General features: G+C 31.7%; 1 protein-coding gene across 2 annotated transcripts in view; it reads right to left on the bottom strand.

Annotated features, from left to right (window-relative positions):
• Nucleotides 1-2230: 2230 nt before the first annotated feature.
• The window catches only part of LOC124368787, a 72784-nt gene continuing 49611 nt past the window's right edge, over nt 2231-25403 (bottom strand). Inside the window, exons 8-12 of one of the 2 annotated variants that reach the window (XM_046826159.1) lie at nt 24569-24667; nt 20688-20774; nt 15206-15289; nt 13081-13215; nt 2231-9406 (exon numbers count right to left, since the gene is read on the bottom strand). In XM_046826159.1, the coding sequence (XP_046682115.1) occupies nt 9296-9406; nt 13081-13215; nt 15206-15289; nt 20688-20774; nt 24569-24667 (516 nt within the window). In that variant the 3' untranslated portion in view covers nt 2231-9295. The remainder of the gene's footprint in view (nt 9407-13080; nt 13216-15205; nt 15290-20687; nt 20775-24568; nt 24668-25403) is intronic. The other variant, XM_046826160.1, reaches the window with a different exon arrangement.

Genomic DNA, 25403 nt, shown 5'->3' with positions numbered 1-25403 from the left:
GTTGTCACTGGCTCCCCTTGTCACTTGGTTTCATACAAGTCTGACCTCTCAACAAGAACAAGATATTCAAGTGTATAGCACTAAAGTACTTTAGTCAATGGAATGTCAGAGTACTGAATTGGCAAATGATGTAGAGAGAGTGGTAGAACCACATACTCTAAACGTTAGACTTCTGTCTACAGACCTGCTTCATGGTACCACCCGGGAGTAACTTGTTATGTTCCCGGAATAGTTCAGGACAGGTTTGCTGAGTGGGAAATTCCTTGCTGGTTCCTTCTTTAATGCAGAAAAAACTTCTTTCTTTTAAGTAGTAGGTCTTTCAAAATAAAATGTAAAAAGATATGAAACATATTACTAACAAAAATTCTGACTTTCACTTGAGAAACTACCACCTGGGACCCTCAAAAGAGTATACATAGATAATGTCATATTGTTTGAGTGTTATAGCGTTTTGTGACGAACACCAAAATATCACCTGGGAATGGATTCCCCACCACAGCAGTTAACAAGAAGTAGGGATTGTTTTCCTATGGGGACATAAAATATCCCTTTCTCTAGCCTAAATCCTCTGACATTTTAAAATCCAGCTGTACCTTCTAGATTTCTTCCTTCTTCATTTTAGACCCACAAGAACAATGTTTAATCACAAATATTTTGATTTCTTTACATCTAATTTTAGTGATGAGAGATATCTCATTTCAACTCTTCTCATGCCGTAGACGAATATATTAAAATGGTAGACTTTGACACAAAAAGCAAAAATTAGTTTTTAGCTTAAAGAGAAATATATGTTTATAGATATGTTGACGTTATAGGGAAATCAATGGATTTATTAGCGGGGTGAGTGAGTGAGTAAGTGAGAGAGAGAGAGAATAATTTTTATACCATCAATATACTACATTAAATGCATATGAATAGCGTCAATAATCCTACTAAAATATGAGTTTCTAAACCTAACCTAAACTAATAATATGGGATGCAAAGGGTAAAAGATAAACTTATATCATTATAAGAATCACTAAAAATCACATTATAAAAATCACAGAGCAACGTCAGGTCTCCCTTCCTGTCAAGAGTATCTGCTCTGTCATTTCTTGTACCAGAGAATCCTGTGTGTTCCTGCAGGACAAATTATCATTTTAGCTCCATGTCAGAAAGAACTGCACCATGGGATGGATATAAACTGTCTTCAGTATTGCTGGACATAACTACGGGTGGCCAAAGGTAGAAACTTAACCTGTGCAAGACCTTATATCTTTAAACCTGCCCCTATGGTTTTTTAGTTGGTTCCAGGAATACTTCCGAATCAAGTTCTTGCTTTAATGAAATTCTTAAGCTTAACATAAGCAAAGAATAAAATTGATATATAATTTTATTTTTAGGGATTTCTGTGATAGACTCTTCATAAACATGTTTATAATGAAAAGGAACTGGGTTCTAATTAATAACTGAACATACGTCCAAATCACTAATACGCAGGTGCCAATTTGAGCTTCCTATTGAGCTTCAGTACAACAGGTGAACCCACCTGCCAGGCCACCTCAGTGGCATTGTTGAAGCTATAGAGTGTCAGATGAAAGTAATACGTATTTATCATTTCTAAATCGATTTACACAGATTTCTTAATACTATATAATAGTTCTTAAAATTAAAAATTCATAAAATGAAAAAGTTTTATTCCGTGCTAAAATTATAGATAGAATTATATTCTTGTCAGAGTTCTGTATTATATTCTTCTAACCATTTGAGGAAGGAGGCCTCCTGGAATTTCTGAATATTCTACTACCATGTCGAATTAAACTAAAAAGGTAAAATTAAAAATTCTTAGTTTTCTGAAATATAAATTAAAAAGTTTAATTCACTATTAAAATACGATCTTCATAAGTTTTATCCCATTAAGAAACAGGTTAGAATGAAAAACATTTTTTAACGTAATTAATAAATTAATTGATATGCATTTTCATGGCACACAAAAACTTGGAAATCAAAAGCAAAATATCTCTAACTACAGGTTATTCTAATTCTTCCTTTACCCTGTACAAATTTGATAGCCATTTGATAATTTTTGGAAGGACCTCTTCTTTTCTTCACGTCCTTTATTCAATAATATATCTGTCACTGGTACATTGAACCACGATATATCCAATATTACTGTGGTGTAGATTAAACATTTTTATACACAATAGTATTTATTTCATCAAAACAAGGAAATAAGCAATAAAACACAAAATAGTTTTTAAAACAATGCTTTCAGTTTAATCAAAATATTTTAGTTAATTTGAAATCACAAGAGACATCTTATGTCAGTATTTATTTTGATTTACAATAAATTATTCTAAATAATCGATAACATACAAAATGGTTTAATGTTTTATTTGACAATTAATAATCAATATATATTTGTATTTTAGTTATTATTAGTATAATTATTTTATTTAACATACAGTACAAAAAAAAGCTATTCTATCATTTGTTACATTCATAAAATTGAAATTAAAGGTCTTTGATAAAAACAAATTTCAGTTTATTATCAGGGAATTCCATTCAGTATTTAAGTACAACCTTTGATAAACTAAAATCACAATACCAGACGTATTCTTGTTTAACAACATGCACCATCCTTGTATTTTAACAGTTCGGATATTGTTCTATCTATAAACATCTAAAAAAAATTGCATTGTTCGTCTCAAATACATGCAAAAACAACCACAACGATAATACTGGACCCTACAAAACAATAACAAATCAACACAATTCCACTCAATCAACAACTGCTAATATATTTCTGATTTATAATCCTTTAAATCATAATAAAAGTTACAAATTAAATTAATATTATTTTTATATACATTTTTACAAAGAAGACTGAATTTAGTCAAAGTTATTGAAATAATTACATTAAATATTTCTTTATTTGAGGTGAAATTAGGGCCTCATGGCCCTTTCTTAAATTTAACCTCATTACTCATATCAATGCAATAATAACACATAAAACAACACATTATTCGTTAAAATACACTATCATTTTATGTTATTGATAAATTAAGTAAATGTCACACAACAATACCAGTTCCAGTTTGCTTCTTAGAGTCTGAGTCAGGCTGGCGTCTTAAAAACCCAACACTTTAGGATAAACAGAAATAACTCCAAGTACTACCGCGCAAGTAAGAATCTAAAGTTGAACAGAATAGTTGACAAAAATTTGAATTACAAAATATAAACTAAAAATTTAAAGAATTAATGCGTAAATGTAAAGAAAATGTGATTAATACAAAATGATGGACATGCAATGTAACTTACAAGGACCATTCATAGAGAGGTTTGATAGAAAATTTAGATGCCCTATATATAGTGAAAGTACCAGTTCTAGGTGTACACCACCGTTAATGCCTATACGTCACACAAATACATTGCCCTGCATCATCTGATATCAAATTCATTATCACAAAACGTTACATGCACTTGTAATAGAATGATTCTCTAGGTACAACAAAGTTCATTCCAGGAAATAAATTTAATATATTGTTGATGTAATCTTTTCTACTTTTAATCATCCCACGTATAAACCACAACACAGTCAATCCACTTGCAGATAGTAGTCCACTTGGATATGAATTTGGCCAAGTTTGTTGTGGTTTAATATGTTTTATCAGACTCTAAAAACCAACTGGAATGAAAAATTAAATTACAACATTTTGGCTTTAGTTGCTGTTAATCTTTTTGCCTAACTCAAATACAAAGATTTAAGGAATACTATGTTTCCGTTATGTAACCCACGAATAGAAACAATTGGGCTGAGATTTGATACGGTTCAAACCAAGCCATTCCTCAATTGAGCAGGTTTAAATTGTAATTTAATGGACCTAAAAACAATGTGAAATTATTCAATTACTTCTATCAAGATCAGATTCTCCAGCTGTATTATTCATACGTAATTTTGAAAGGATTACAATACTTGTGTAGATTTAAAGGATTAAAATACAGGAAGTAGCACAACAATACATATCTACATAACAAGTTTTAATAGGAACAAATAATTACTTAAAAAGGCAACAAAGTAAAAAGGATTGTTGAGCTTAAAAAAATCGTTGGCAGCAACAAGAATAGAGGATTTCTTTAACACATCAAAACAGTAAACGACTTAACAATACTTACTGTACAAAGCACAAGGAATGTCATAATGAACATTGTTACGATTGGTTCTTACACAATTAATAAATTAATCCACTTTCATCATGCGTAAAGACTTTCAGTTGTAAACTGAGTGACCATTTAACCCTTTTATGACCAAGTAGTAGTCACCATGTCTTTTACTACCTTAACATCAGCCAAAATTCCAAATATAAATATTATATACGTATAATTTTTAAATCAAACAACATAGTTGATGAAAATAATCATTAAACATTATATTTTAACCACCTTTGATCCATATACTGTATGTTGTTTTGTAATAATTGATTTTAATGTAACCTGTGTTATTATATTAATAAATTGATGAGATTTTAATTTTTATATATTAATATACATCAAATTTGGTAGTAAAACAGGCAAGAATATGCAACACCATACTATGCAGTCTCCAATGGTAACACAATTCATACTTTCATCAGTTTTTATGAATGGTTTTTTGTTTTTATTTTACAAGTAAATTAATCAAACATTATTAACACATTAATTAATAAATTGTACTTAATTTATACAAATTAAACATGTTTTTACAGGTTGTTTATAAGGAAAGTTGTATTTATTTTCAACAATTTGGTATACAATAAACATTTAAATATTATACATTTTTTAAATCCTTACAAAATGTTTGGTATACCAGTGAGCAGTTTTTCACTACAATGAAAAATAACATGAATACAATGTTATGGCTTGTAATTTTTTATCTGGACCTAAAAGGGTTAACATGTTCCATTAAATGCCTAACTAAACGTCAAAGTATGGTTCTTCTATGAAAGTATATTGCACAAATATATTTTTCCTACTTCAATATTTACAATTGTAAAGTAACTTAAACTTATACAATAGACAATTTAGGGAGAAAACGCAGTGACTGAACTAAGCAGGTCCACAATATTTACCAACTTTATAACAACATAACATCACAAACTGAAGCCATTTTTCAAGCAGTTTTAACATTCTAAACACCAAATATCAAAATGAGTATATTTGTGACATTTCAATAACAGTGGCACCACTCTTGCTCAACTTTTTGTTAGAGAATGAGTTAAATGTGACTGAATGCTGAAAATCATGTGTCAATGCACATTTTTCAAAGGTAAAAATAACAGTTATTTTTTACAATAAGCATATTTAAAATATGTAAAACAAAACAATTAAGTTTCAAATTAAAACTCGATAGGTTATAACAAATAAGGTAATATAGTTTAAACTGTATATAATTAAAACTCAGTGTTATCTTATATTATCATTAAAAACCTCTAATATGAAATTTGCACAGTTTCTCTGAAATATTACAAAGGACATAGCACATGATACTGATAATTTTAAACCTAATACTTTAATGAATACTTTTTGATACCTCTCAGGTATTTACAGGTAAAATACATTATTTTATGAAGAGTTTCTCCACACACTAATTTTATTTCATATAACTTACGTTTGATGAATATGGTTTACTTTGTAAGAAAGCTAAAAACAGAAGAATCTTCCATATTTATCGTTGATCCCTTTTGACATTATATACATTGTGAATAAATTCCTATGATTACAATAATAAACAACCTACTATTTATAAAACCTTTCTGTTTAAATTGTGTTATGAAATGAGCATGGTCTATTTCCAATGGAGTCTTACTAATCCGGATCTAATCAACTGGATGGATCCAAATACACTTTATATACTAAACAGTATGCCCAATATTAAAACTAAAAACATCAGTTAGAAAACAATTGTAAGGGATGACTCACTAGTCAGTTGATAGTTGACTATAGCATCAGCTGTAACGAGACTTTTCAAAATTCTTTTTGAGAAAAGACTTTTTTGACTTTTGTTAAATAAATTTAACAGTGTTTTTTATTCAATTCAGTTATTTCCAGTCAATGTTATAAAGGTACACATTACATTGTTGGGATTAAAAAGTCTTACCGTAAAATATAGTTTTTAATAGTATTGATCATTTAAACATATTTACAGACGTTTTAAAATGGATTTTGTTTGAAACGGAAATTTGTGGATCTGGAAAGCATCCTAGCTTATCAGGTTTCGATTAGCAAGACTTTACTGTATTTAAAGGAACTTAACAGCTCAATGGAGACATCGAAATGAACAATTAGCAATGATGATACAGTAATATACAACTAGAAGAAAAGCAAATTTTAAGACTGTTATGATTTGTTGTACAATGATTTGATTCGCTAAAAAATATCCATCAGAACATGCAGATAAATAAACTACTCTTTTTATACACATACAGCTATAGGAATATTTTTTTTAGCAAGCCACTCTCAAAACTAATAAAAATAGTGTTCCAGAAAGAAATTTTGAAACTTAACAGTCTAATCAACGATAAATTAATAATAACAAGCAAAGTATTTTGTAACCTTGAATTAGATTGCAAGGCACTACTAGTTGAAATAACTGTATCAGCATGTAGATGGTGTGTTAACATACATTAGCTCATTAAACGGTCATTAGCTCATTGATACAAAATATATTGTAATATTTATGTTAGTATGTGTGATTAGAGAATTCCATGATAATCATATAATCTCATACAGTGATATGAAAAATGGTTTAAAACTAAAACAAATAAATGGTGGTTTTAATGGTTTAACTTTGAAACTTTGTACAGATAATCCTGGAATTGAAGATTTTTTAAAATAAAAATGTAGCAATTGAAAATATTGATGACCATTGAACACCAAATTAAAATAGTCGGTTTAGTTGTCTTGTGTGCTGAAAACAAATAACCCTTTTTGTAGTTTGAAATCTTGTAAACAATTTACTTACTTTACAATTGCTTACTATTAAAAGTAGAGTTTATTTTCTGTTACAAAAAGAGGTTATTCTATAATAAGGTGACAGTACTGTACATTTTTTATGCCAGACTGCAAGTGCGCAACGATCCGTAAAATATTTGTTAGTGTTTTAAATTATTTGAATTTTTGTAATCTAAAATCAAATTAACAAAAGAATAAGACTCTACTTAAACTTAAAAATGTAAGTACAGTAAGTCAAGTTTCTTCTAGTAACTAATAACCCTTTTCTCTAGCTTTCCTAATTATATTTAAGTCAAGACAATTTTAAATAGTAAAACTGGTTTTCTTTATATGTTATTGATGTTAGTTTGTTATTTTTATTAAAATGTAAAGTTAAACTGTCAACTGTTCAATGTAAAGTACTGCACCTTACAGCTTGAAAGCGGAGCACATTTTACATTTTCAAAGCCTACAAGGCCACTAACTGCCTGTTTTGAGAATCCATATAACTTTAAGATTTTATAAAAACCTTTTCTATTCAACAGAATTTTTTACTATAAATAATTTTGTACTTTAAACCCAATCTTTTCCTTAGATACATTATTTTAATGTAACTCGACTACAATTGTCATTCACTCAATATTCATACAACCTTCATACAATCTATCATACAATCTATCATGACAGTTTTTTAATCCAACGATTCATTTACTACATGTTATAGCGGCACTTAAAACAAAGTGCTATTGCTTAGTTCTCATCATCAATATCCAACATATTAAAATATTCAATAACAGTTCTATAGCAAAATAATGACAATATGCCCTACAACGACAGCATTTTAATTCCCAGCTATTTATCAACATCGCTACTGTGAAAATGTTGTGGTTTAAGAAATTGTTCCAGTATTCAGTCTAGAATGACAAATGTGTTACAGTTTTGATGTTAAATTCTATGCAGTGTTAAAACAGTAAACAATCATTATATTCTACTCTAGGTATAGAAAGAAGTACACCTACTTGCTATTGGCAGTTAGTGGCTATTTTTGCTTTGATCTGACTATAATACAGAATACAGCTCCCTCGAGCTCAGTCAACAATACAGAATACAGCCCCCTTGAGTTCAGTCAATAATACAGAATACACGTCCTTTAAGTTCAGAAACAATGTAAGTATCTTTCCATTTACTAAATTTACACACATCTATGGTAAGAAAAATATTTGTTTTAAGTCAAGCAACTAAAACTGACACAGGAATAAATCAGATTAACAACTAATTAACAATGCAATCTATTTATTTAATGGATAAATATATAAATACACAGTGCTTTAAATCTATTTAAATTACAAATTTAAAGCAATTAATAGTTACAATTTTAGCACATTTTCTGTCCAAGTATAACTATTCAATTTAATTTTATAAAACTTACCTCGTGACAGAGTAAATGTGAAATATTCATCATAAAAATGGTGAGGAATTTAAATGCATCATACTTAATGAAGTACATCATTTCAAATTTGTTACCTATATGATTTTTTTAAGTTAGTTGGGCTAGTTTAAAGTTAATTTCCTATTTTATAGGAATGATGGTCTATACAGTATATGAATGTAATATGTAAACCGGTTTTGAGCTATTTACCATAGAAACTAATCATGAAATTTAATTTTTATATTTCATCTAAAAAGAAAAAGTAATGATGGTGATTTAGAGGGATTAAAGAGGGATTGTTATTTTGTTTTAGCTAATGACATCAAATGCTGAACATTTTTTATGGAGTAAAAACTAAAATTTAACTAAATGAATAAATACCAATGTTATTCTTTGAGTGGTTGAAAAATACTTATATTTTTTTTTAAAATAGATTTTAAAACTCCTTTAGAAAGTCCAAGAACACTCTCCCTTGCATTTATTACAAGAAAAAACAAACACCCTCAATCGAATACAACAGTTTCTGCTTAAATTGTGATTATTTACGTTGTAATGCTCTTCTGAACAAATCTATAATTTTCATTTTTAAAGCATTATTTGTTGTATGCCAAAATAATTTTAAACCAGCCCAACAAACTAACAAACACCAATTAAAGATTCAAAACAGTTATACCACACAATAAAATTTTTATAAAAACTAGCAATACTTTAAAAATACTTAAAACTTGAAGGAATACAACAGGCTAAGCATTGTTCAGTAACAGTGAACCGGTGTGTAGGAGTGTGTGTTGACTTTTGTCAGTTTCTGAATGAGCCATTATCAGTCTTTACATTAAGTGAGGAATTACCTGCAGATACTACAAGAGGCCCAGCCTAATCACAGCTAGAGTACAAGTACAAGTACAGACCGAGCGCCCACTAGATGCGCAGCTCGTCAATGCGACAGTTAACACTCATCGCTACCAGCTCCAGGTCTTGTAGTTCCAGTTCCTTAATGAGGCACAGAACGGCATTCAGGACATTTATATTCTGCAACGAATAAATAGAGTAAATACATAAGTACTTTGCCATTGTAACCAATAAAATCATGTAGAAAATTAAAATATGCTTTGAAATATATCTATCAATATGACTAAGCAACCAAATTTCATAAAAGTTAAACCATTTTGCATGCTTTCACATCGTAATTTGAATTGCATTGAACCCTCAAAAACTAAAGTTTTGTATACTTTTAGCATCTAATGAAAGATTTTTGGGCACTTTTTTAAGCAATTTTAATTTTCAGACTGAACATGCTATCTAAAAAATATAAAAGATCTACTATTAAAATAAAATGGAAAACCACACTCCACTGGTTTACAAGACAGCTGTTGCTTGGTTTTGGTTTGGTATTCATCAGCTGTAAGCCAAATTTAATCAAAATTGATCCATTAATTTTGTCATAATAGATGTTTTCCAAAATTTAATCTTCTGAACTACTACGCTCTTTCTGCCGTACTATGGGTGATAAAAGGGAAAAGGATCATTTTAATTATTTTGCAATTTATATCTATGACTTTTACTGTGGTACCAAGTTTAATGTTTAATGCTACTAATGTATTACTGTTTAATCAGAAGCAGGCTATATACTGTAAAACCATTCATTAAAAAAAATTTAAATCAAATTTCCTGAAAAATATACAAAATTGAGATAAGATCTTTTGTGAGATAGCTAACCATTTACACGCCTAATCACTTCCTGATGAGGTGTAAGTTTTTCAGTGCTTACATGCTACATTGCTACATGAGACATGTTCAAGCAAAATCTGTGTAATTGCTATTATGATAATTTGTATTTCAGCTACACTGAGCACATTACACTGCCATAACATTAACTTTACTGGCTTCTAACTTCTAAACTGCACAGAGAATCAAAAAAATTTCAAAGTAACGTTATATGGACTTTTGTTAAACTGTTGTTCAATATTTTATGTTAGTTTTACTAAGCGTTCAACTTAATAGCAATATTTTCAAAATATTTTATATTTATAGCTGAAAAAGCCATTTTATGATGATCCTGAAATTCAACCACATTATTTTTAGCACTAAGTGATACACCTTAAGTGACAGCAATAATGATATAAGAAAACAAAACTTAGCAAAAGATTCTTTACTTATTGTTAAAAGTCTCCTTTCTCAGAAAACTTTGTAAAACTAACAATATGATAACAAATTTAAATTTAAATGATATATTTTTCATTCATTTTTATAAAATTAAATGTTTGGTACATACATTTTGTACCATTTTGATTATTCTTCAAAAATAAACTCTTTGGAAAACTGCAAGGTTTATTCATAAAGTAAATTACAAAAATATGTAAATATTAAAAACTAATACATTTTAATAAAACTTGCACAGATTGTTATATAGATAGATATTAAATTATTTGCCCAAATGGTCGCAATTCAATATATTTTGTTATGCGTGGTATAAGTTTTTTATTCCTGTGCCAAGTCCTGTCATTTTTTCAATCAGATCTTCATTCCAATTCCTATCTTTGTCACCAGAAAACGTTTTCCAGGAAGATTTTTTCAATTTAACAAACAGATAACAGTCCCTATATTAACCCTAGAAGTGGCAATGCTAAACTTCCACAGTGGCAAGCTCTTTTTGGCCACTTTGCAGAGTATTTTTTAGAAATTCACCAAAAATATATTTTTTACTCTAACCTAGTCATGTTGCATACTGAATTCTTCAGAAAGAGTTGAATTTTCATATTATGATCAAATAAAATGATTTCTTGAAACCTGAATTGGACTTATCATGTGAAAAACCAAAAAATGTTGATTGACCAAACTAAAATTGTAACTTTGACACTTTATAAAAAATAATAAAAACATAGTTACAGAAAATCCATTATATACCAAAGGTAGAAACAATAATTACCTACAAATACCAAAGGAAAAAGTTTGAAAATTATAAAAAAATAAATAAAATAAATGAAAAAATAAAAAATAAATTTTTTTTGCAAAATAGAAAAAAAAGTTGGTTTGTTGAAACTGGTAAAAAACAACCTAAATGCTGTAGAATCTTTGCATACTATATTTTATTTTGAAGAGAAAGAGTTTTTCTACAGATCTACAGATCAGTTTATTACGGTAAATTATTATTTTTAGTTTTTTGTTTGTGATCAAACTTGAAAATGAAATTTGGTACCAAGAAACAGTGAATAAACAAACTAACACAAGATCGTAAAAACAATGCCAAATTTATTACAAACCAAAAAGATAGACAATGTTATAATAATAAAGAAAATATATAGCTATATGTACAAGCCAAGAGAAACGAAACAGTCACGTAGGCCTACTCAGCTAGTTTTGCCACAGACCGCGGGAGAAAACTTAGGATTATTTCAGTTAGTACCATTGATTATTTCATCGTGATGTTGATGATACCTATATGAAATGTATTTGAAATTTAGTGGTGAACGCAACTGTGCAAACTAGGCGTAAAAATAATTATCGGTTGCCTAGCAATAAGCGGCAATGTGAAGCGACTTCTAAGACGTCGCTTGCCATGTCACGGCGGCGTAAATAGAACGTCTCAGATGTCGCTTGCCACTTAGAGGGTTAAGTTCCACCGAAGAAGTCCTTAGAGTTAATTTTGATGAAAATTCCCTTTAAGATTTACACTTCTTGTAATCTTACTTTCACCATACATTATTAGGAAAATAGAGTTCCATATAATTCTTTTTATACCTTGTCAAATTAATATTTTTATTTTAATATTATAATTGACACTTAAAAATCTACACTGTTAAGACTATCTTACCGTTAAAAAAGAATTATTCAAAAGTCTTCCATACTGTAACAGAATTCTTTACCATTTTTTCTAAAGAACATTTACATACACTTTAACCCTTCGACGGACCGCGACGTACGCCATACGTCTAGTGTTTACCGCTGAACTCGGCCCGCGACGTACGCTGTACGCATCGCGCAGTCCGATCTTATAACGAATATATTTCGGTTATTTTTTGGTGTAATACATTAGAGTTATACATCGTTGGAAAGAAGATGAAATGAACTATCGGTTTATCGATACCTATGTATCGAAAAGCCGTTCAACATGTAGTTTATAGTAGACGAAAAACATCGATCAAGGTGGCGCGACTTTGTCTGCTGGCATGACGATGTTATTGTTTGTCTTTAGCTGTTTATTTGTTTGGTTATATTTACATACTATTTCATAATGTTACTTTTGAGTGTAATTTTAGCAATTATGTTGTTTGAAAGTGATTTTCACTGTGGTTTAGGACAAATCTGATTGTGAGTTTATACTCGTATGTGCATCAGTGAAGTGAAACAGTTTTAGATTTAGTTTTTAAAATTAGTTTGGATTATTGTTTAGGCCTAGGCCTGTTTTATTACTTTATTTCATAAGTTATGATGGGTATACTTATATTTTAGCAATACAATCACTTTTACAAGTATAGGCTTAACAGAAAATCATTTAATGTATGTATAGGTAATGTTTTCACAAAACTGTGAAAAACAAGAAATTAAGTGGACCACTTAGGGGGTGTTCAGTTCAAATTAAATAGTGCGTTGAAGGGTTAAGTAAAAACTTCCTGTCATTTTATGCGTGTGACTTATGAACTGACCCTAAGATTTTAAACAATAAGCCACTACAATGCTAGTCAAGGCTGATATTCACAACTCACTCTAGGCCTGGCAGGCTGCTGTAGAGGCCTCGACACATACATGTCACAGGACTTCTGGCGAGACCTCTCTCTCTCACGCTCCCGCTCATGCAGTGAACTAAGGCTGCCAGCATGGTGTCCTCCCAGCATATCCACCTGCGCATGGCTATAGTCAGTATTATTCTATACAGAGCATTTCTGAGCCTATGTTAAACCTTGCAGAGTAGTTGAGTCAAAATAATACATTTTATTCTCCAGCGAATACAGTCTGTAAGTGCATTCTTACAGAACTACAGGTATCCAAAGTTAGCATTAAAAATTGTCTGTTATTGCAAATTAATTATTAAAATGTTATAACATTTTTACTTGGGGAATTTGTATGAAAAAACTAGTTCTTAGTCATCTGTAATTTTTCTTTTAAGATGATTCATTTACCATGTTTGAAAAAGGTTGCTGTTGATTTTGGAAAAAAAAACTATGTTAAAAAGAGAAAATACTATTTATAATAATAGAGAGTTGTAGTTCAATGCTACCTTTCTATGGTAGGGAGTGATAAACAGAGTAAGAGCAGAGCGTAGCTGAAAGCGTGATCAACTGTATTGGCGTTTTCAATAACAATGCATTGTCACACTAATAATAAACCACGTCACCAAATAATTCATAACGTTTCCAAAAATAAACAATGCAATGAATTTTTGTTTTATTATATAGGGGTAAAGGCGGGCTATATAACTTATATTATTTATTTGAATGAAAATCATATTAACATTTTTAAAATTAAAAAATAACACAACAAAAAATATAATTTTTAGATTGTTAAATTTTTTGAAATATAAAAATTTTAATTTTATGATCTTAATTTATTTGACTGCATATTTTTTGTTGTTCTTTATATACATAAGAACAAACATACCCAGTTTCAAAAAATCATGTCTCTGTATCATCGAGTTTTGATTTATTTTTTTTATTTGCTATTTGTGTAGCACTCCATGTACGAATTCACACCTTTTTCAAAAATAAACATTATGGAATGAGTTTGTTTTCTTTTGTTGGAATATTAAGTAGACTATAACTTAAGTTTTACATTAAACAATTATACAAATTTTTAATTTTTTTAACATTTTGGTATAAACATTTTGTTTTTTATCTTAATACATTTGTATGCACCTATTTTTTGTTTCCTATGTAAGTAGGAGGAAGTATAATGACTAAGTTTCAAAAAAGTAAATATCTGTAATACTGTGTTTTGACTTTTCTGATGTATTTGTCCAAAATGTTGAAAATCTGCGCTCACATAAAAGTTGCTTCTCATATTTGGCAACTAGAATTTACCAGCTGTAACAAATCAAATCAAAAGAGATAATATATTTTTATTTGATTTATTATGAATAAAATGAGACTAAGTACAATGCCACATTTCAAAATTTAGTAAAAGAACAATAAATATTCTAAAATCAGATCTAGTTGGCCCTCGTCACTTTTCGTAAATCCATCGGCTCTTGGCATACAAAGGGTTACAGCTGATACCACTTAACCAATTATGGATCAATTTGTTCCAGCGGGCACAAATTTATTTACATGTTGATAGCATGATAATGTCATACCTAAACGAACCGCCCAGTGTTTATTATATTATGATTTAAAGTAGTATTATTAACAGTACATAATAATACATGCACCAATACAAAGAATGCAAAATTTAGTTGCTCTTGTAAAAACAGGTGACAAAAACATTAGATTAGTAGTAGTGATACAAAGCAGAGAGTAAATTCTGTAGATTCTTCAATTTCTACATACAACTGCGATTTATAGAATATTTACAAACATGTTTGAGGAAACTAGACAAAGACCATTGATAGTTAAATACATTTAGTGGTGAAGCCCACACAGTCTACAAGATATTATTTGATCGTAAAATTAACAGCAGATCGCTTTTGTGATCTGAGCTCGTCACCGCTAGGCCGCTGCATGACACAATATTTCGTCAGTGATCCATAATGGATTAATCTGGGCAGTTAGTGATCCAGGTAAGATCAAGTTTGGAATATTAAGAATCTAATGTACATAAGTCTTCATGAAATTTTAATCCGACATCTGAATGAATATATATATTCAGATTTCATCAAATGATTGTACTTTCACTTACAGTTCGGCTGCGTGTTAAACTGCTGCGAGGTTGGGAGCAATCCAAGTCCTCCAAGTCTTGGCGCATAGCACGCGGCATGGAGTCCTACACATACCAGTTCATCTTATTGTTGGATCTATCATACTCTTTGTTTAAAGCTTATTGTTGAAACTGATTTTTTTTTTAAGGAGAAGCCGATCCCCTTTTTTAAGCCTTACTCTACCCGTCCTCATGGGCCACTGGCCTGTGGGAGGATCTTATCAAGCAGAATAAGAGGGAGAGTCGATACAGTACAAGGTCGATGGTACTGATAAAAAGTGCAACGGTCACAGACAGGATTCAAACCTGCGCTATCTCTAATGCAGACTCGAAGTCCAACGTCTTAGAACGCTCGGCTATTCGCACTCCAAAATTATTTGTAAGAACAAAATTTTGGAAATTTGACATCGTTATGTGTTGACAAAAACAGAAACACTATGCTTCGAGAAGTGGTATCTCTCCACTACTTGCTGATTAGAAAGGTAAACCAAACATTTAAAATGTTTATTGTTAAATATTTAATAATAATAAATAGACCAATTAAAAATAAAAATTTTTGATAATGAAATTAAAAGAATAATTGTTATAACTAAGATGAACCAAATATTTAAAACAGTAATTAAAAAGCTATTGTTATTTAACAAATTTTAACTGAATATCTTTATACCAATATGCGATGATAATGTAATAAGGCTATCTACAACGGTTACAATTAAATAAAAAGACAAAATAATTTTCCACATTATAAACATAAAACTATACTCAAAATGAATATTAGTAGTTGATATTAAAACTAAGAGAGAAGAAAAATTAAATCATATGATCTTCAAACTTCTCAGCACTTAACATATACGAGGAGCAAACATTCAAAAGGTGATTTCTCACAAAAAATTTAAAAGTGAGTTTTTGGCTGATTGCTATTCTCTAAGTTGAATCTCATGAGATTCAATAATTAGTTTCAGTCAAAAATTGCTTTCTCCTATTAAAAATAAATGTAGAAAACTGAAATCTCAATCAAAAAGTGTTTCCTCCAAAGCCTATGTTCATTCAATTAGTGGTTTCTCCAGTGGACAAATCACAGCTGCTCACTTGTGTCACATGACCAGTTGTCATCTGTTATTATTTCCAGCAGATATTTGAGGTTATAGTGAATGTTTAAAGTCATGCTAGACTGTTTTTATAAGTTTTTGGATTAAGTTAATGTTGTTTTATTATAATTTTGAAAATAATGGAAGAAGTAGTGGATGGTGTGTTAGTGAGCATTGGAAATAGTGGGACACGCAAGAGACAGGCAAGTGGTGGGAAAAGGAAAGAAGCCAAACGTAAGCGGTACTCTGCACCATCAGGTAGTAATGTTTACATCCCATGCAAACACTCCACTAAGACTTTATCATGCTCTGATATTAGACCAAATGATGTAAAGAAACTGCGGGACAAACTTTATAAAGTACCAGAAAAACTTCGCCAAGATTCTATACTTTCTTCATTAGTCGTTACAAAGAACGTTAAACGACGTAGGCCTAACATGCCGAACCAAAACAAGTCTCTTTCAGCAGGCTCACAGCATGCCTTTTCAGCTAATTACTATATTCAAAGCAATGAAAAAAGAATTCCTGTTTGCAAGAAAAATTTTCTTGCTATCACCAAAGTAGGGAGAAAAAGGCTAGCCAATTTAGTCGCAAAAGTTTATTCTGGAGAGCCTATTGAGGATAAGCGAGGTGGTGATAGGAAAAGTAACAGGAGTATCAAAAGAAAAATAAAGTAAGAGATTTTATTTCTAACTTGAGGGCATGTGAAAGTCACTATGGAAGAAAAAAGTCTAAACGTCTGTACTTAAATTGTAGATTAAGTATAAAGAAGTTGCACCAAATGTATAGTGACCAAGTAGTTAACAATGACCAGTACAAAGTCAGTTTTGCTATGTTTAGGAGATTATTCGTCAATGAATTCAACATTGGCTTTAAATCTCCATCAAGTGATGTGTGTAGCACTTGTGCACTACTTGATCAGAAAATAAAAAGTTTACCAATGGGATCTGCCGAACGTGTAAACTGTATGACTGAAAAAAGAATCCATAAGCTAAGGGCGAACTTAATTTATTCGTTCATGAAAAAAAACACTGATGAATCAGTTATGACTTTATGTTTTGATTTGCAACAAATCCAACAACTTCCAAAAACAAACATCCAAGATGCATATTATCTAAGGCAGTTGAACTTTTATAGCTTATATGTAACAAGCTTAGATGGTAAAAATTCAACTTTTTACACTTGGTCTGAAGAAGAGGCAGGAAAAGGTAGTACTGAAATTTCATCAGCTCTCTATAGCCACCTCAAAACAATGAACTTAGAAGGTATAAAAACTTTGAGATTATTTTGTGATGGCTGCATCTCCCAGAATAAAAATAACATGAACCTTCACATGCTTTTGCATTTTTTGTATACGTCCAATTCAAGTGTTATTGAGATTAAGTTTTACTTCCCTGTGAGAGGACACAGTTTTCTACCATCAGACCGTGTTTTCGGTAGGGTTGAAAAAGTCCTGAGAAAAAATGTTACATAAATATCTAAGGAGCAATATTATGAAATATACAAGATTATTGGGGATGTGAAAGTTTCGGGTGTTGATTGGGAACTTTTAAACACAAAATCACTTAGCGTGCTCTTCAAAAATCTCCCATACATTTCAGATTTGAAGCGGATTGCTTTTGAAAAATCCCAAGGAAGTGTCAAGGTCAATGGCTTCAAAAACTATAGGTTTGAGGATGAAAGTGAACAACTTGGGGTTAAACTTCTGAAAAAAGGTGTCAAACTTTCTAATATCAAGAAAACGGTCTTGGAACCTTTACCACTCAGTCATCATATTTCAGCTGAAAAGAAAAAAGATGTGGAGAAACTGCTGGAACTTTTGTATGGGGAAGATTGGCAAAATGAACCTGAAAACGCTTTTAAATGGTACAAGACAATTCTGTACGATTTACCAGACGGCAATGACGAAGAGGAAGAAGTGTGTGACTGTCTGGACAATGATATTGGGCTAAGGATCTGATGATGCAGGTTCCAGAACAAACTGTAGACAACAATGTAGGCTACTATTTTACTTTTCAATCGACCTAAACCTGTTCATGTATCAATTTCAAATAAACCATTGATTTTGTATCATTTGTCTGAGTTTCAATTAATACCATTCAAAAAGTGTTTTATCCCATTGATATTCAATCAAAACGTGTTTTCTCCTTGAGTTTCGGTCAAAAGGGGGTTTATCCAAAATTAAAATGCATTTAACTAGTTTGTTTTGAGGCTAACATCTGCCACATGTCTATTGATTATCTAGGGACCATCTATACTAATAAATAAAAAAAATCAAGGTTAAATCATGTTTTTCTGAGTTTCTATAGGTTTTTTTGGTTTCCTGTAAAATTGCATCAGAGAGGGAAATCACCTTTTGAATGTTTGCTCCTCATACGAAGCAAGCAGTTCCACATGTCAACAGACTCAATTTTGACACTTACAACATTCGACACACCTCCAAATATAGAAACCTAATCATCGAAGTGCTCTCTTAGGAAAGAAAACTCCGAAATTGACTGTCAGAAAACCTTCAAACACTAACAAGAAATGCACGGAAGAAATCGCTTCAAGACTTCCTCATCAAGAAACCATTTTAAAGTCTGGAAGAGTTTCTGGACACAGCTCAAACCTAACTGTCTTTTTTATGATATTACATGCATGGCGATATTACTGTACTTAATGTTCATGTAATAAAGAAATTTGGATTTGATTTCACTTCTAGGAGAAAATATTGAATTACAATTGAACCTTGTTGTGTCCTTTTCTTATGTTCAATTGATTGAAATATACAATTCTTCAATCCGATGTATATTGAACAAAAACAAAAGAAATGAGTGATTGTTGATAAAAAGCTCTAAGTAGGTAATGAAAATATTATGTCAATGAAGTTTTGAAGGGACTGGTCTTTTGTAACTCTGTGGAATAAGAAATAATGTGATATATATATATATAAAGTATCAATGAGGAATTTCTATCATTTTCATTCTTCTTGAGCACCGTAAATTAAAGCAGTGTGATGTAAATAATAATCAACAACTTAAGTAATTGATTTGAATTAATGGAGCACCCGAGGTGCGTTCACTTCTGGCTGGTTTTACTTGCCAGTAGAACCTACAAAGTCCAGTAAAACACTGAATAAACTTTTAAAGAAGCAAAAAAAAAATTATACAAACTTGTATATTTGTAATTTGAACGACACAGGCACTCGCACACAAAGCAAACTCCAGGGTGTCACAAATAGTACTACCAGACTAACACAAAGCAGTGTAACAGAACTAGGGTAGAGAAATTTTATTCTAGGAAAGCCGCTTGTGAAGTAACAAGATCAGCAGGCTCCTTGGAAAACTTAAGAAATAAACTTAGATCCGGACGTAACTTTCGTGATGTAAGTTTTGGAAGGTTAAGTCCTTGATAGCTGAATATGTTAGCTTAATTTTGAATAATCCTGGACTATCAGTGGTAGTAAACTTTTTCAATGATTAACATTAAATCGTTTATTTCAACAGAATATTAACCTAGTGTAATTAACATTAATTAGTGTATTAACAGTAATTAAACGCTATGAGATTATTTGCTAAGAAAATTGGTATTTAAAATCACTTCATACTATTGTTACTAACCAAGGATAATTACTATTATGGACTGGCAACTGTTTTATACTAAATTAATACTTTGTAAGCGACATTACTTTCAATAATTGTAATAAAAATAAAAATTAATAAATGGCAGTAAACTGATGGTAATAATGAACTGAAAACAATTACAATAATCATGTTTTTCTTCAGAGTTTAATAGTTGGACGTGAAGTTTATTATCTGAATTTCTTTGTGGTCTTCAAGTTCGAACTTAAAGCAATTACAAAAGTAACATTTACTTTCAAAATTGTTACTTTGTATACTTCAAATAGTTCCAGACATCTACAGTTTAGGGAACTTCATCATACGGTGGTGTGGGTGTTGAAATGTAAAGAACTGAAAAAGGTGAATGCCTCCAAAATTATTTGCAAATAAAATAATTTATCTGGTACCTAATATTAAGGCAACACTGTAATAAAAAGGAAAATGTACTGATTTCAAATAGCATAAATCATCTAAGCTAACAGTACTTGGTAAAATAAGAAAACAAATTTGTTATTTTTAACTTTTGAAATGTACTATATTTCGAGTATATACTGAAGGTCCACTTTCAAATTTCTATGCTAGAATAAACTTAAAATCTTAAATGGCTTTGAACTTTCTTCCCACAATACGTATGCCCTGAACAGTGAGATCAATCTCAGCTATCTTTACAGACTCAAAACTGCATTTTATGTTAACACAGAGCTATGTGCTTGATTAAGCATATAGTGTTAATCCAAACATGTGTATAAAAGATTGAGTGTTTGTGTATCTTACCAGTCGGCAGCGTTGAGTGCCATGCACAGTGCGAGGATAGTCCTCAGGATCTTCTGCCTCCAGCCTGGACAGTCGAGGCAGGGACTCCTGTACATCACAGTTCTAGATAAAGGCCATTTCAACAACCAAACTCTGTGAAGGTACAAATTTAAAAATGTTACATAATATAGTGATATAAGGTAATTTTCTAATTTCTGTACAATAGGGTCAGGTTGGGAATAGTTACATCATATTATAGTGTCCCATGAAGAGGTTTAAACATCTGATTTTATACTTGCCCAATTTATGCACCGAACATTTTCAAACTCTACAAAATTAATAAAGTAGGTTTTAAAAATATTCTGTGAAAATTAAAGCTCCCAACAATTGTAGAAATAGAATGGTGACATACTAAAAATTTTACCATTTTGCTTACTATACAAATTTATTTCCTGAATCACATGATTTGATTACTGTGTTGCAGTTTTAAAGAACTACTGTTTAATAACGCTATTGTTGAAAACAGCTGTTTGATTGAAGAATATTGCTTGCGCTATAAAAACATAACCTAACCTCCTCCATTACAGTTTTACTGATATTGAAATGGCTTTTAATGTTGAACAAAAAGTGAAGTGTTGTGCGTGGGCTATTGCTTTTGGCAACATTACAGAAGCAATTAGACAATTTCAGGTTGCCTACCCAGGAGTTGAACCACCTAGCAATCCAAAAATAACTAAGTGGAAACATCTTTTGTTAGAACCTGGAATTGTCGTAAAAAAGTACTCTAGAGGATCAAATGAGGAAAGATAAGTACTAGTATGCGCATCAATGCTCCGCTCTCCAGGTAAACCAAAATTAAATTTTACAAAAGTCACCTAGTTCATAATCTTCTTGAAGATGATCCGGACAGGAGAGTGGAATTTTGTTCTTGTATCATGAGTTTCATGAGCTAGATCCTAATTGGAATATTCAAATTGTTTTTTCAGACGAGTCCACTCTCTACAGCAATGGTGCTGTAAATAGGCATAATTGTAATTATTACAACACCGGTAATTCACACATTCTCGAACAAACTCTACTCAAATCAAAAGGAATTACTGTTTGGGCAGCTGTCAGTTGTAATGGGGTGCTATCTTATGACATGTCAGACAGTACAATGACTGGGAATTGGTATGAACAGGTTTTAAATGAACAAGTCTTGCCTCATTTTACGGTTCCAGAAATGGATCAAGCAATCTTCCAACAAGATGGTGCTCCTCTTCATTTTGAAAATCCTGCTAAGCGATACTAAATGACAACCATCATGGCCATTGGATTGGTTGTGGAAGTGACTTTTTAGATTGGCCACCCTGATCCCCAGATTTAACTGTGTGTGATTTCTTTCTATGGGGTTACTTAAAGGAACAAGTTTATACTAGTAGCTTCAATAATGATGAGGAATTAAAAAAATCAATTGAAGAGGAACTTCTCCGGTTACCACAGAATTTCTTTGCAAGAGCTTACGATTCATCTGTTAAGCGCTGTTATCAGTGTCGCTGTGAATTACAGTTCGAAAAATTGTGGACTGTAGTTGCATGTTTTTTAATAGGTTATGTTTTAATTTTCTCATTGAAATGCTTTGTTTCTCTAGAATATGACGATAAATAATTTATAAAACCAAAAATACTTGTTTTTTACTGTTTTTAAGTATAGTTTTTCAAAATGTCACCATTTTGTTTCAACAATTGCTAGAGAGCTGAAATGTTCACAGAATATTTTTAAAACTTATGTAATAAATTGTGTAGAGTTTGAAAATGATTGTGCATAAATGGGCAACTAATATAAAATCAAATGTTTAAACCTCTTCGTGGGACACCCGGTATACATTTTCTTATGGGCAAATATATATATATCAAATATCAATAGTATATCAAATAAAAATATATTATAAACTAATAATTTTAAAAGTTAATTGCACATTTAACAATTCATTAGCATTGAGACACTACAATCTAAGTTTCTTTAGTAAAACATTTTTGTACTTGAGACAAGGTTCTTATACTCAGTTTATACTTAGGCCTGTTTAGCAAGTGGAGCCTGAGGTAAGTGGCTAGGTATCTAGCCTGTTTGCCTTCTTAACACATTCACTGCGGGTGACAAGCATGCTCGTCATGCGAAAATGGCGTGCCGGGCGGTGGACGAGTGAGCTTGGCATACAGCAGCTGCTTTCATATTGCCTCAGTGTGAGCTGAGCAGTTGCCTGGGAAGGCTGTAACACCTATAGCGAAGTGTGCCTGTTTCGATGAGTCAGTTGGTGCGATTCGTCGCCGGTTTGCCATTTTCGTTTGTTGTGTATGCTTTGCGATATTGTGTGATATAGTGTCTGTTGACTGTGTAAGTGTATGTACTCATAATGGAGGAAGACGATAATGTTATTGACGATAATTTTTCATCTGATGAAGACAATTAGTCGCAATGAAATGCACTTTCTCCAGGTTGTTTTAGTAAATTCTTTTTACCTGTACAACTCAGATAGACTGTCCCTGTATGTCTTCCAAGTTTGTGTTCTTGAAGGCCTGCTCCCTCCAAAGGAAGCCCCACTGCTCATCACACCGACGCACAACAGCATGCAACGTCTCTCCAAACTAACAAAGCGCAAAGGAAACGGCAAGTCAGTTACCCGGAGGTGCTGCGTTTGCTACCAAGAAGGCAAGCGTAAGGAAACAGTGTACTGTACTATTGTGCAGTGTGCCCTGATGAACCAGGTCTGTGTGAACTCAGTTGCTTTGATAAGTATCACGAGGACAAATAAGTAGTTTTTAGTCTTTGGCGATGGGTGGGGATGTATATAGTGTTTTCTAATTTTTACTCGGGGAGGAGAGAGTGTTAACTGTTTTTGATGTTGTATATTTTTCAAACTAATATGTAATATATACGTGTAATTGATGTACTATATACGTGTAATTTGCGAGTGTTTGTACCGAAACCTAGTGCACTGCGAGCACATACAACTTGGGGACCGGCACCCAACGCGGATGACGAGCAGACTCGGCATGGACATGACGTCACCCGTTCCGGCCAACAAAGCTTCCGGGATACCTTGGACAACCCTTTCGGCTATCCTGACTCCGTTTTGGGTAAGTAAAAAAAAAAATTCCCGCATTTTCTGTCGCTGGTAATTTTGTCATCCGCAGTGAATGTGTTAACACTAATTAATAGTTAAAATAAACTTTTTATTTCAAAACAAAATAAAAGTTACGAAGCAGTAACCTGATGGCTAGAATTAATACCAAATATCTGAAAACAATGGTTAACACTTTTTTTATCCTGAGGGTAAAGGACAGTTTGTCCCTGCACTTAGTCCTAAAAGGACCTTTGCGCCTCCCTTACTTAAATTTGTGTCCTCAAAGTCCGAGGCTTTTACAGAAGCTTATCAGATTTAAGGGCTCCTGTTCTCTGATATCCTTGGGGCTAAGGAGATATGCTCCCAGGAATCTTTTCCGAATTTTTGAGATGGCAGGACAATTTAACCAAATATGCTCTGCTGATTCCTCTACAGAGTCTACATTCGTCAGTCTGGCTAAGGCCCACCCTCATAGGATGTTTCCTTAGGGGGCCATGTCCTGTCAACATTCCTAATATGTCTTATATCCTCCTTACTCTGATCTAGGAGAGCTGCCCACCCATTAGCGTAAGGAGAGATAAACATTTTGGATAGTCTTAATCCTGAGGCTCTACTCCAATTAATGTTTCTTATCCTCTTTTCCCAATCCTTTACTAGAGCTTTGCTGTTGGAGAAGGCTATCCCGCAGCTTGGCTCAGGCCCCACCATTATGGACTCCACTCCCTTTTGGTTAACAACGGTTAACACGTTACAGATTGTGAATAATCTTGTTTACATTATTTATTAAATGAAGACTTACCGTTCGACTCCTGGTGAGACTGGCTCTAGGCAAAATATCCTCAGCATCCTCTTCCTGTTTAAGGGATCGTGGCGGTGAGTCATCGTCTGCTAGGTGGTCCTGTACATTTCAATTTATTACTATCCCTATGTTATAAATATGAAACTATTATTTTACAAACATTGTGAAAAAATTGCTTTTAAATGTTTCAGCAAAATAGACGACACATGTCCAACTGCATTAACTGTTACAGACGGTGCTGCATTTTACCCTCGACCACAACAATGAGAGAGACTGCCACACTTTCCTGCTTCTGAGGATCCTGTTCTGCAGCCTACCTCTTCAGTCATTATTCATGCTAAAGTCCTTTAGCCCTCCCTACCTTACATGTATATCATATATCAGTCTTTCTGTAACTTATCAAAAAATCTAAATTATTTACATTTATTTCACAGTTGTATATTTTGTTAATGAATATTTTTTATTTTGGTTTATTCACTATGCTGACACATCTTTAAATATACAGAAAATATATTTTACTTTAAATTCTAACATTGAAGTAACAATAAAAATTTGGCAACATGTTTGGTAATTTATTGATCCTTGGGAAGATTTTGTAACACTCAATCAATCAATTTAAAATCTCTTTATCAATGAAATGTGACATATTAAAACATTTAATAGTGTCATGAATATTAAACCAATTCATTTCGTTCTAAAACTGCAAATAAATAACAATAACTACATAAGACACCAGCCAATGCAATAGACAAAAATTAGCCCCATCCTTCAAGAAATTCCTGCAATAATAAAATGGTCTTACAAGCAAATGTTCTCTTAATAGTTTTTAGACTTA

Source organism: Homalodisca vitripennis, chromosome X (assembly GCF_021130785.1).
Source record: "Homalodisca vitripennis isolate AUS2020 chromosome X, UT_GWSS_2.1, whole genome shotgun sequence".
In the NCBI taxonomy this organism is placed as follows: Eukaryota; Metazoa; Arthropoda; class Insecta; order Hemiptera; family Cicadellidae; genus Homalodisca; species Homalodisca vitripennis.
Note: the sequence above shows the minus strand (reverse complement) of the source record. Positions and strands in the feature narration are given on the sequence as shown.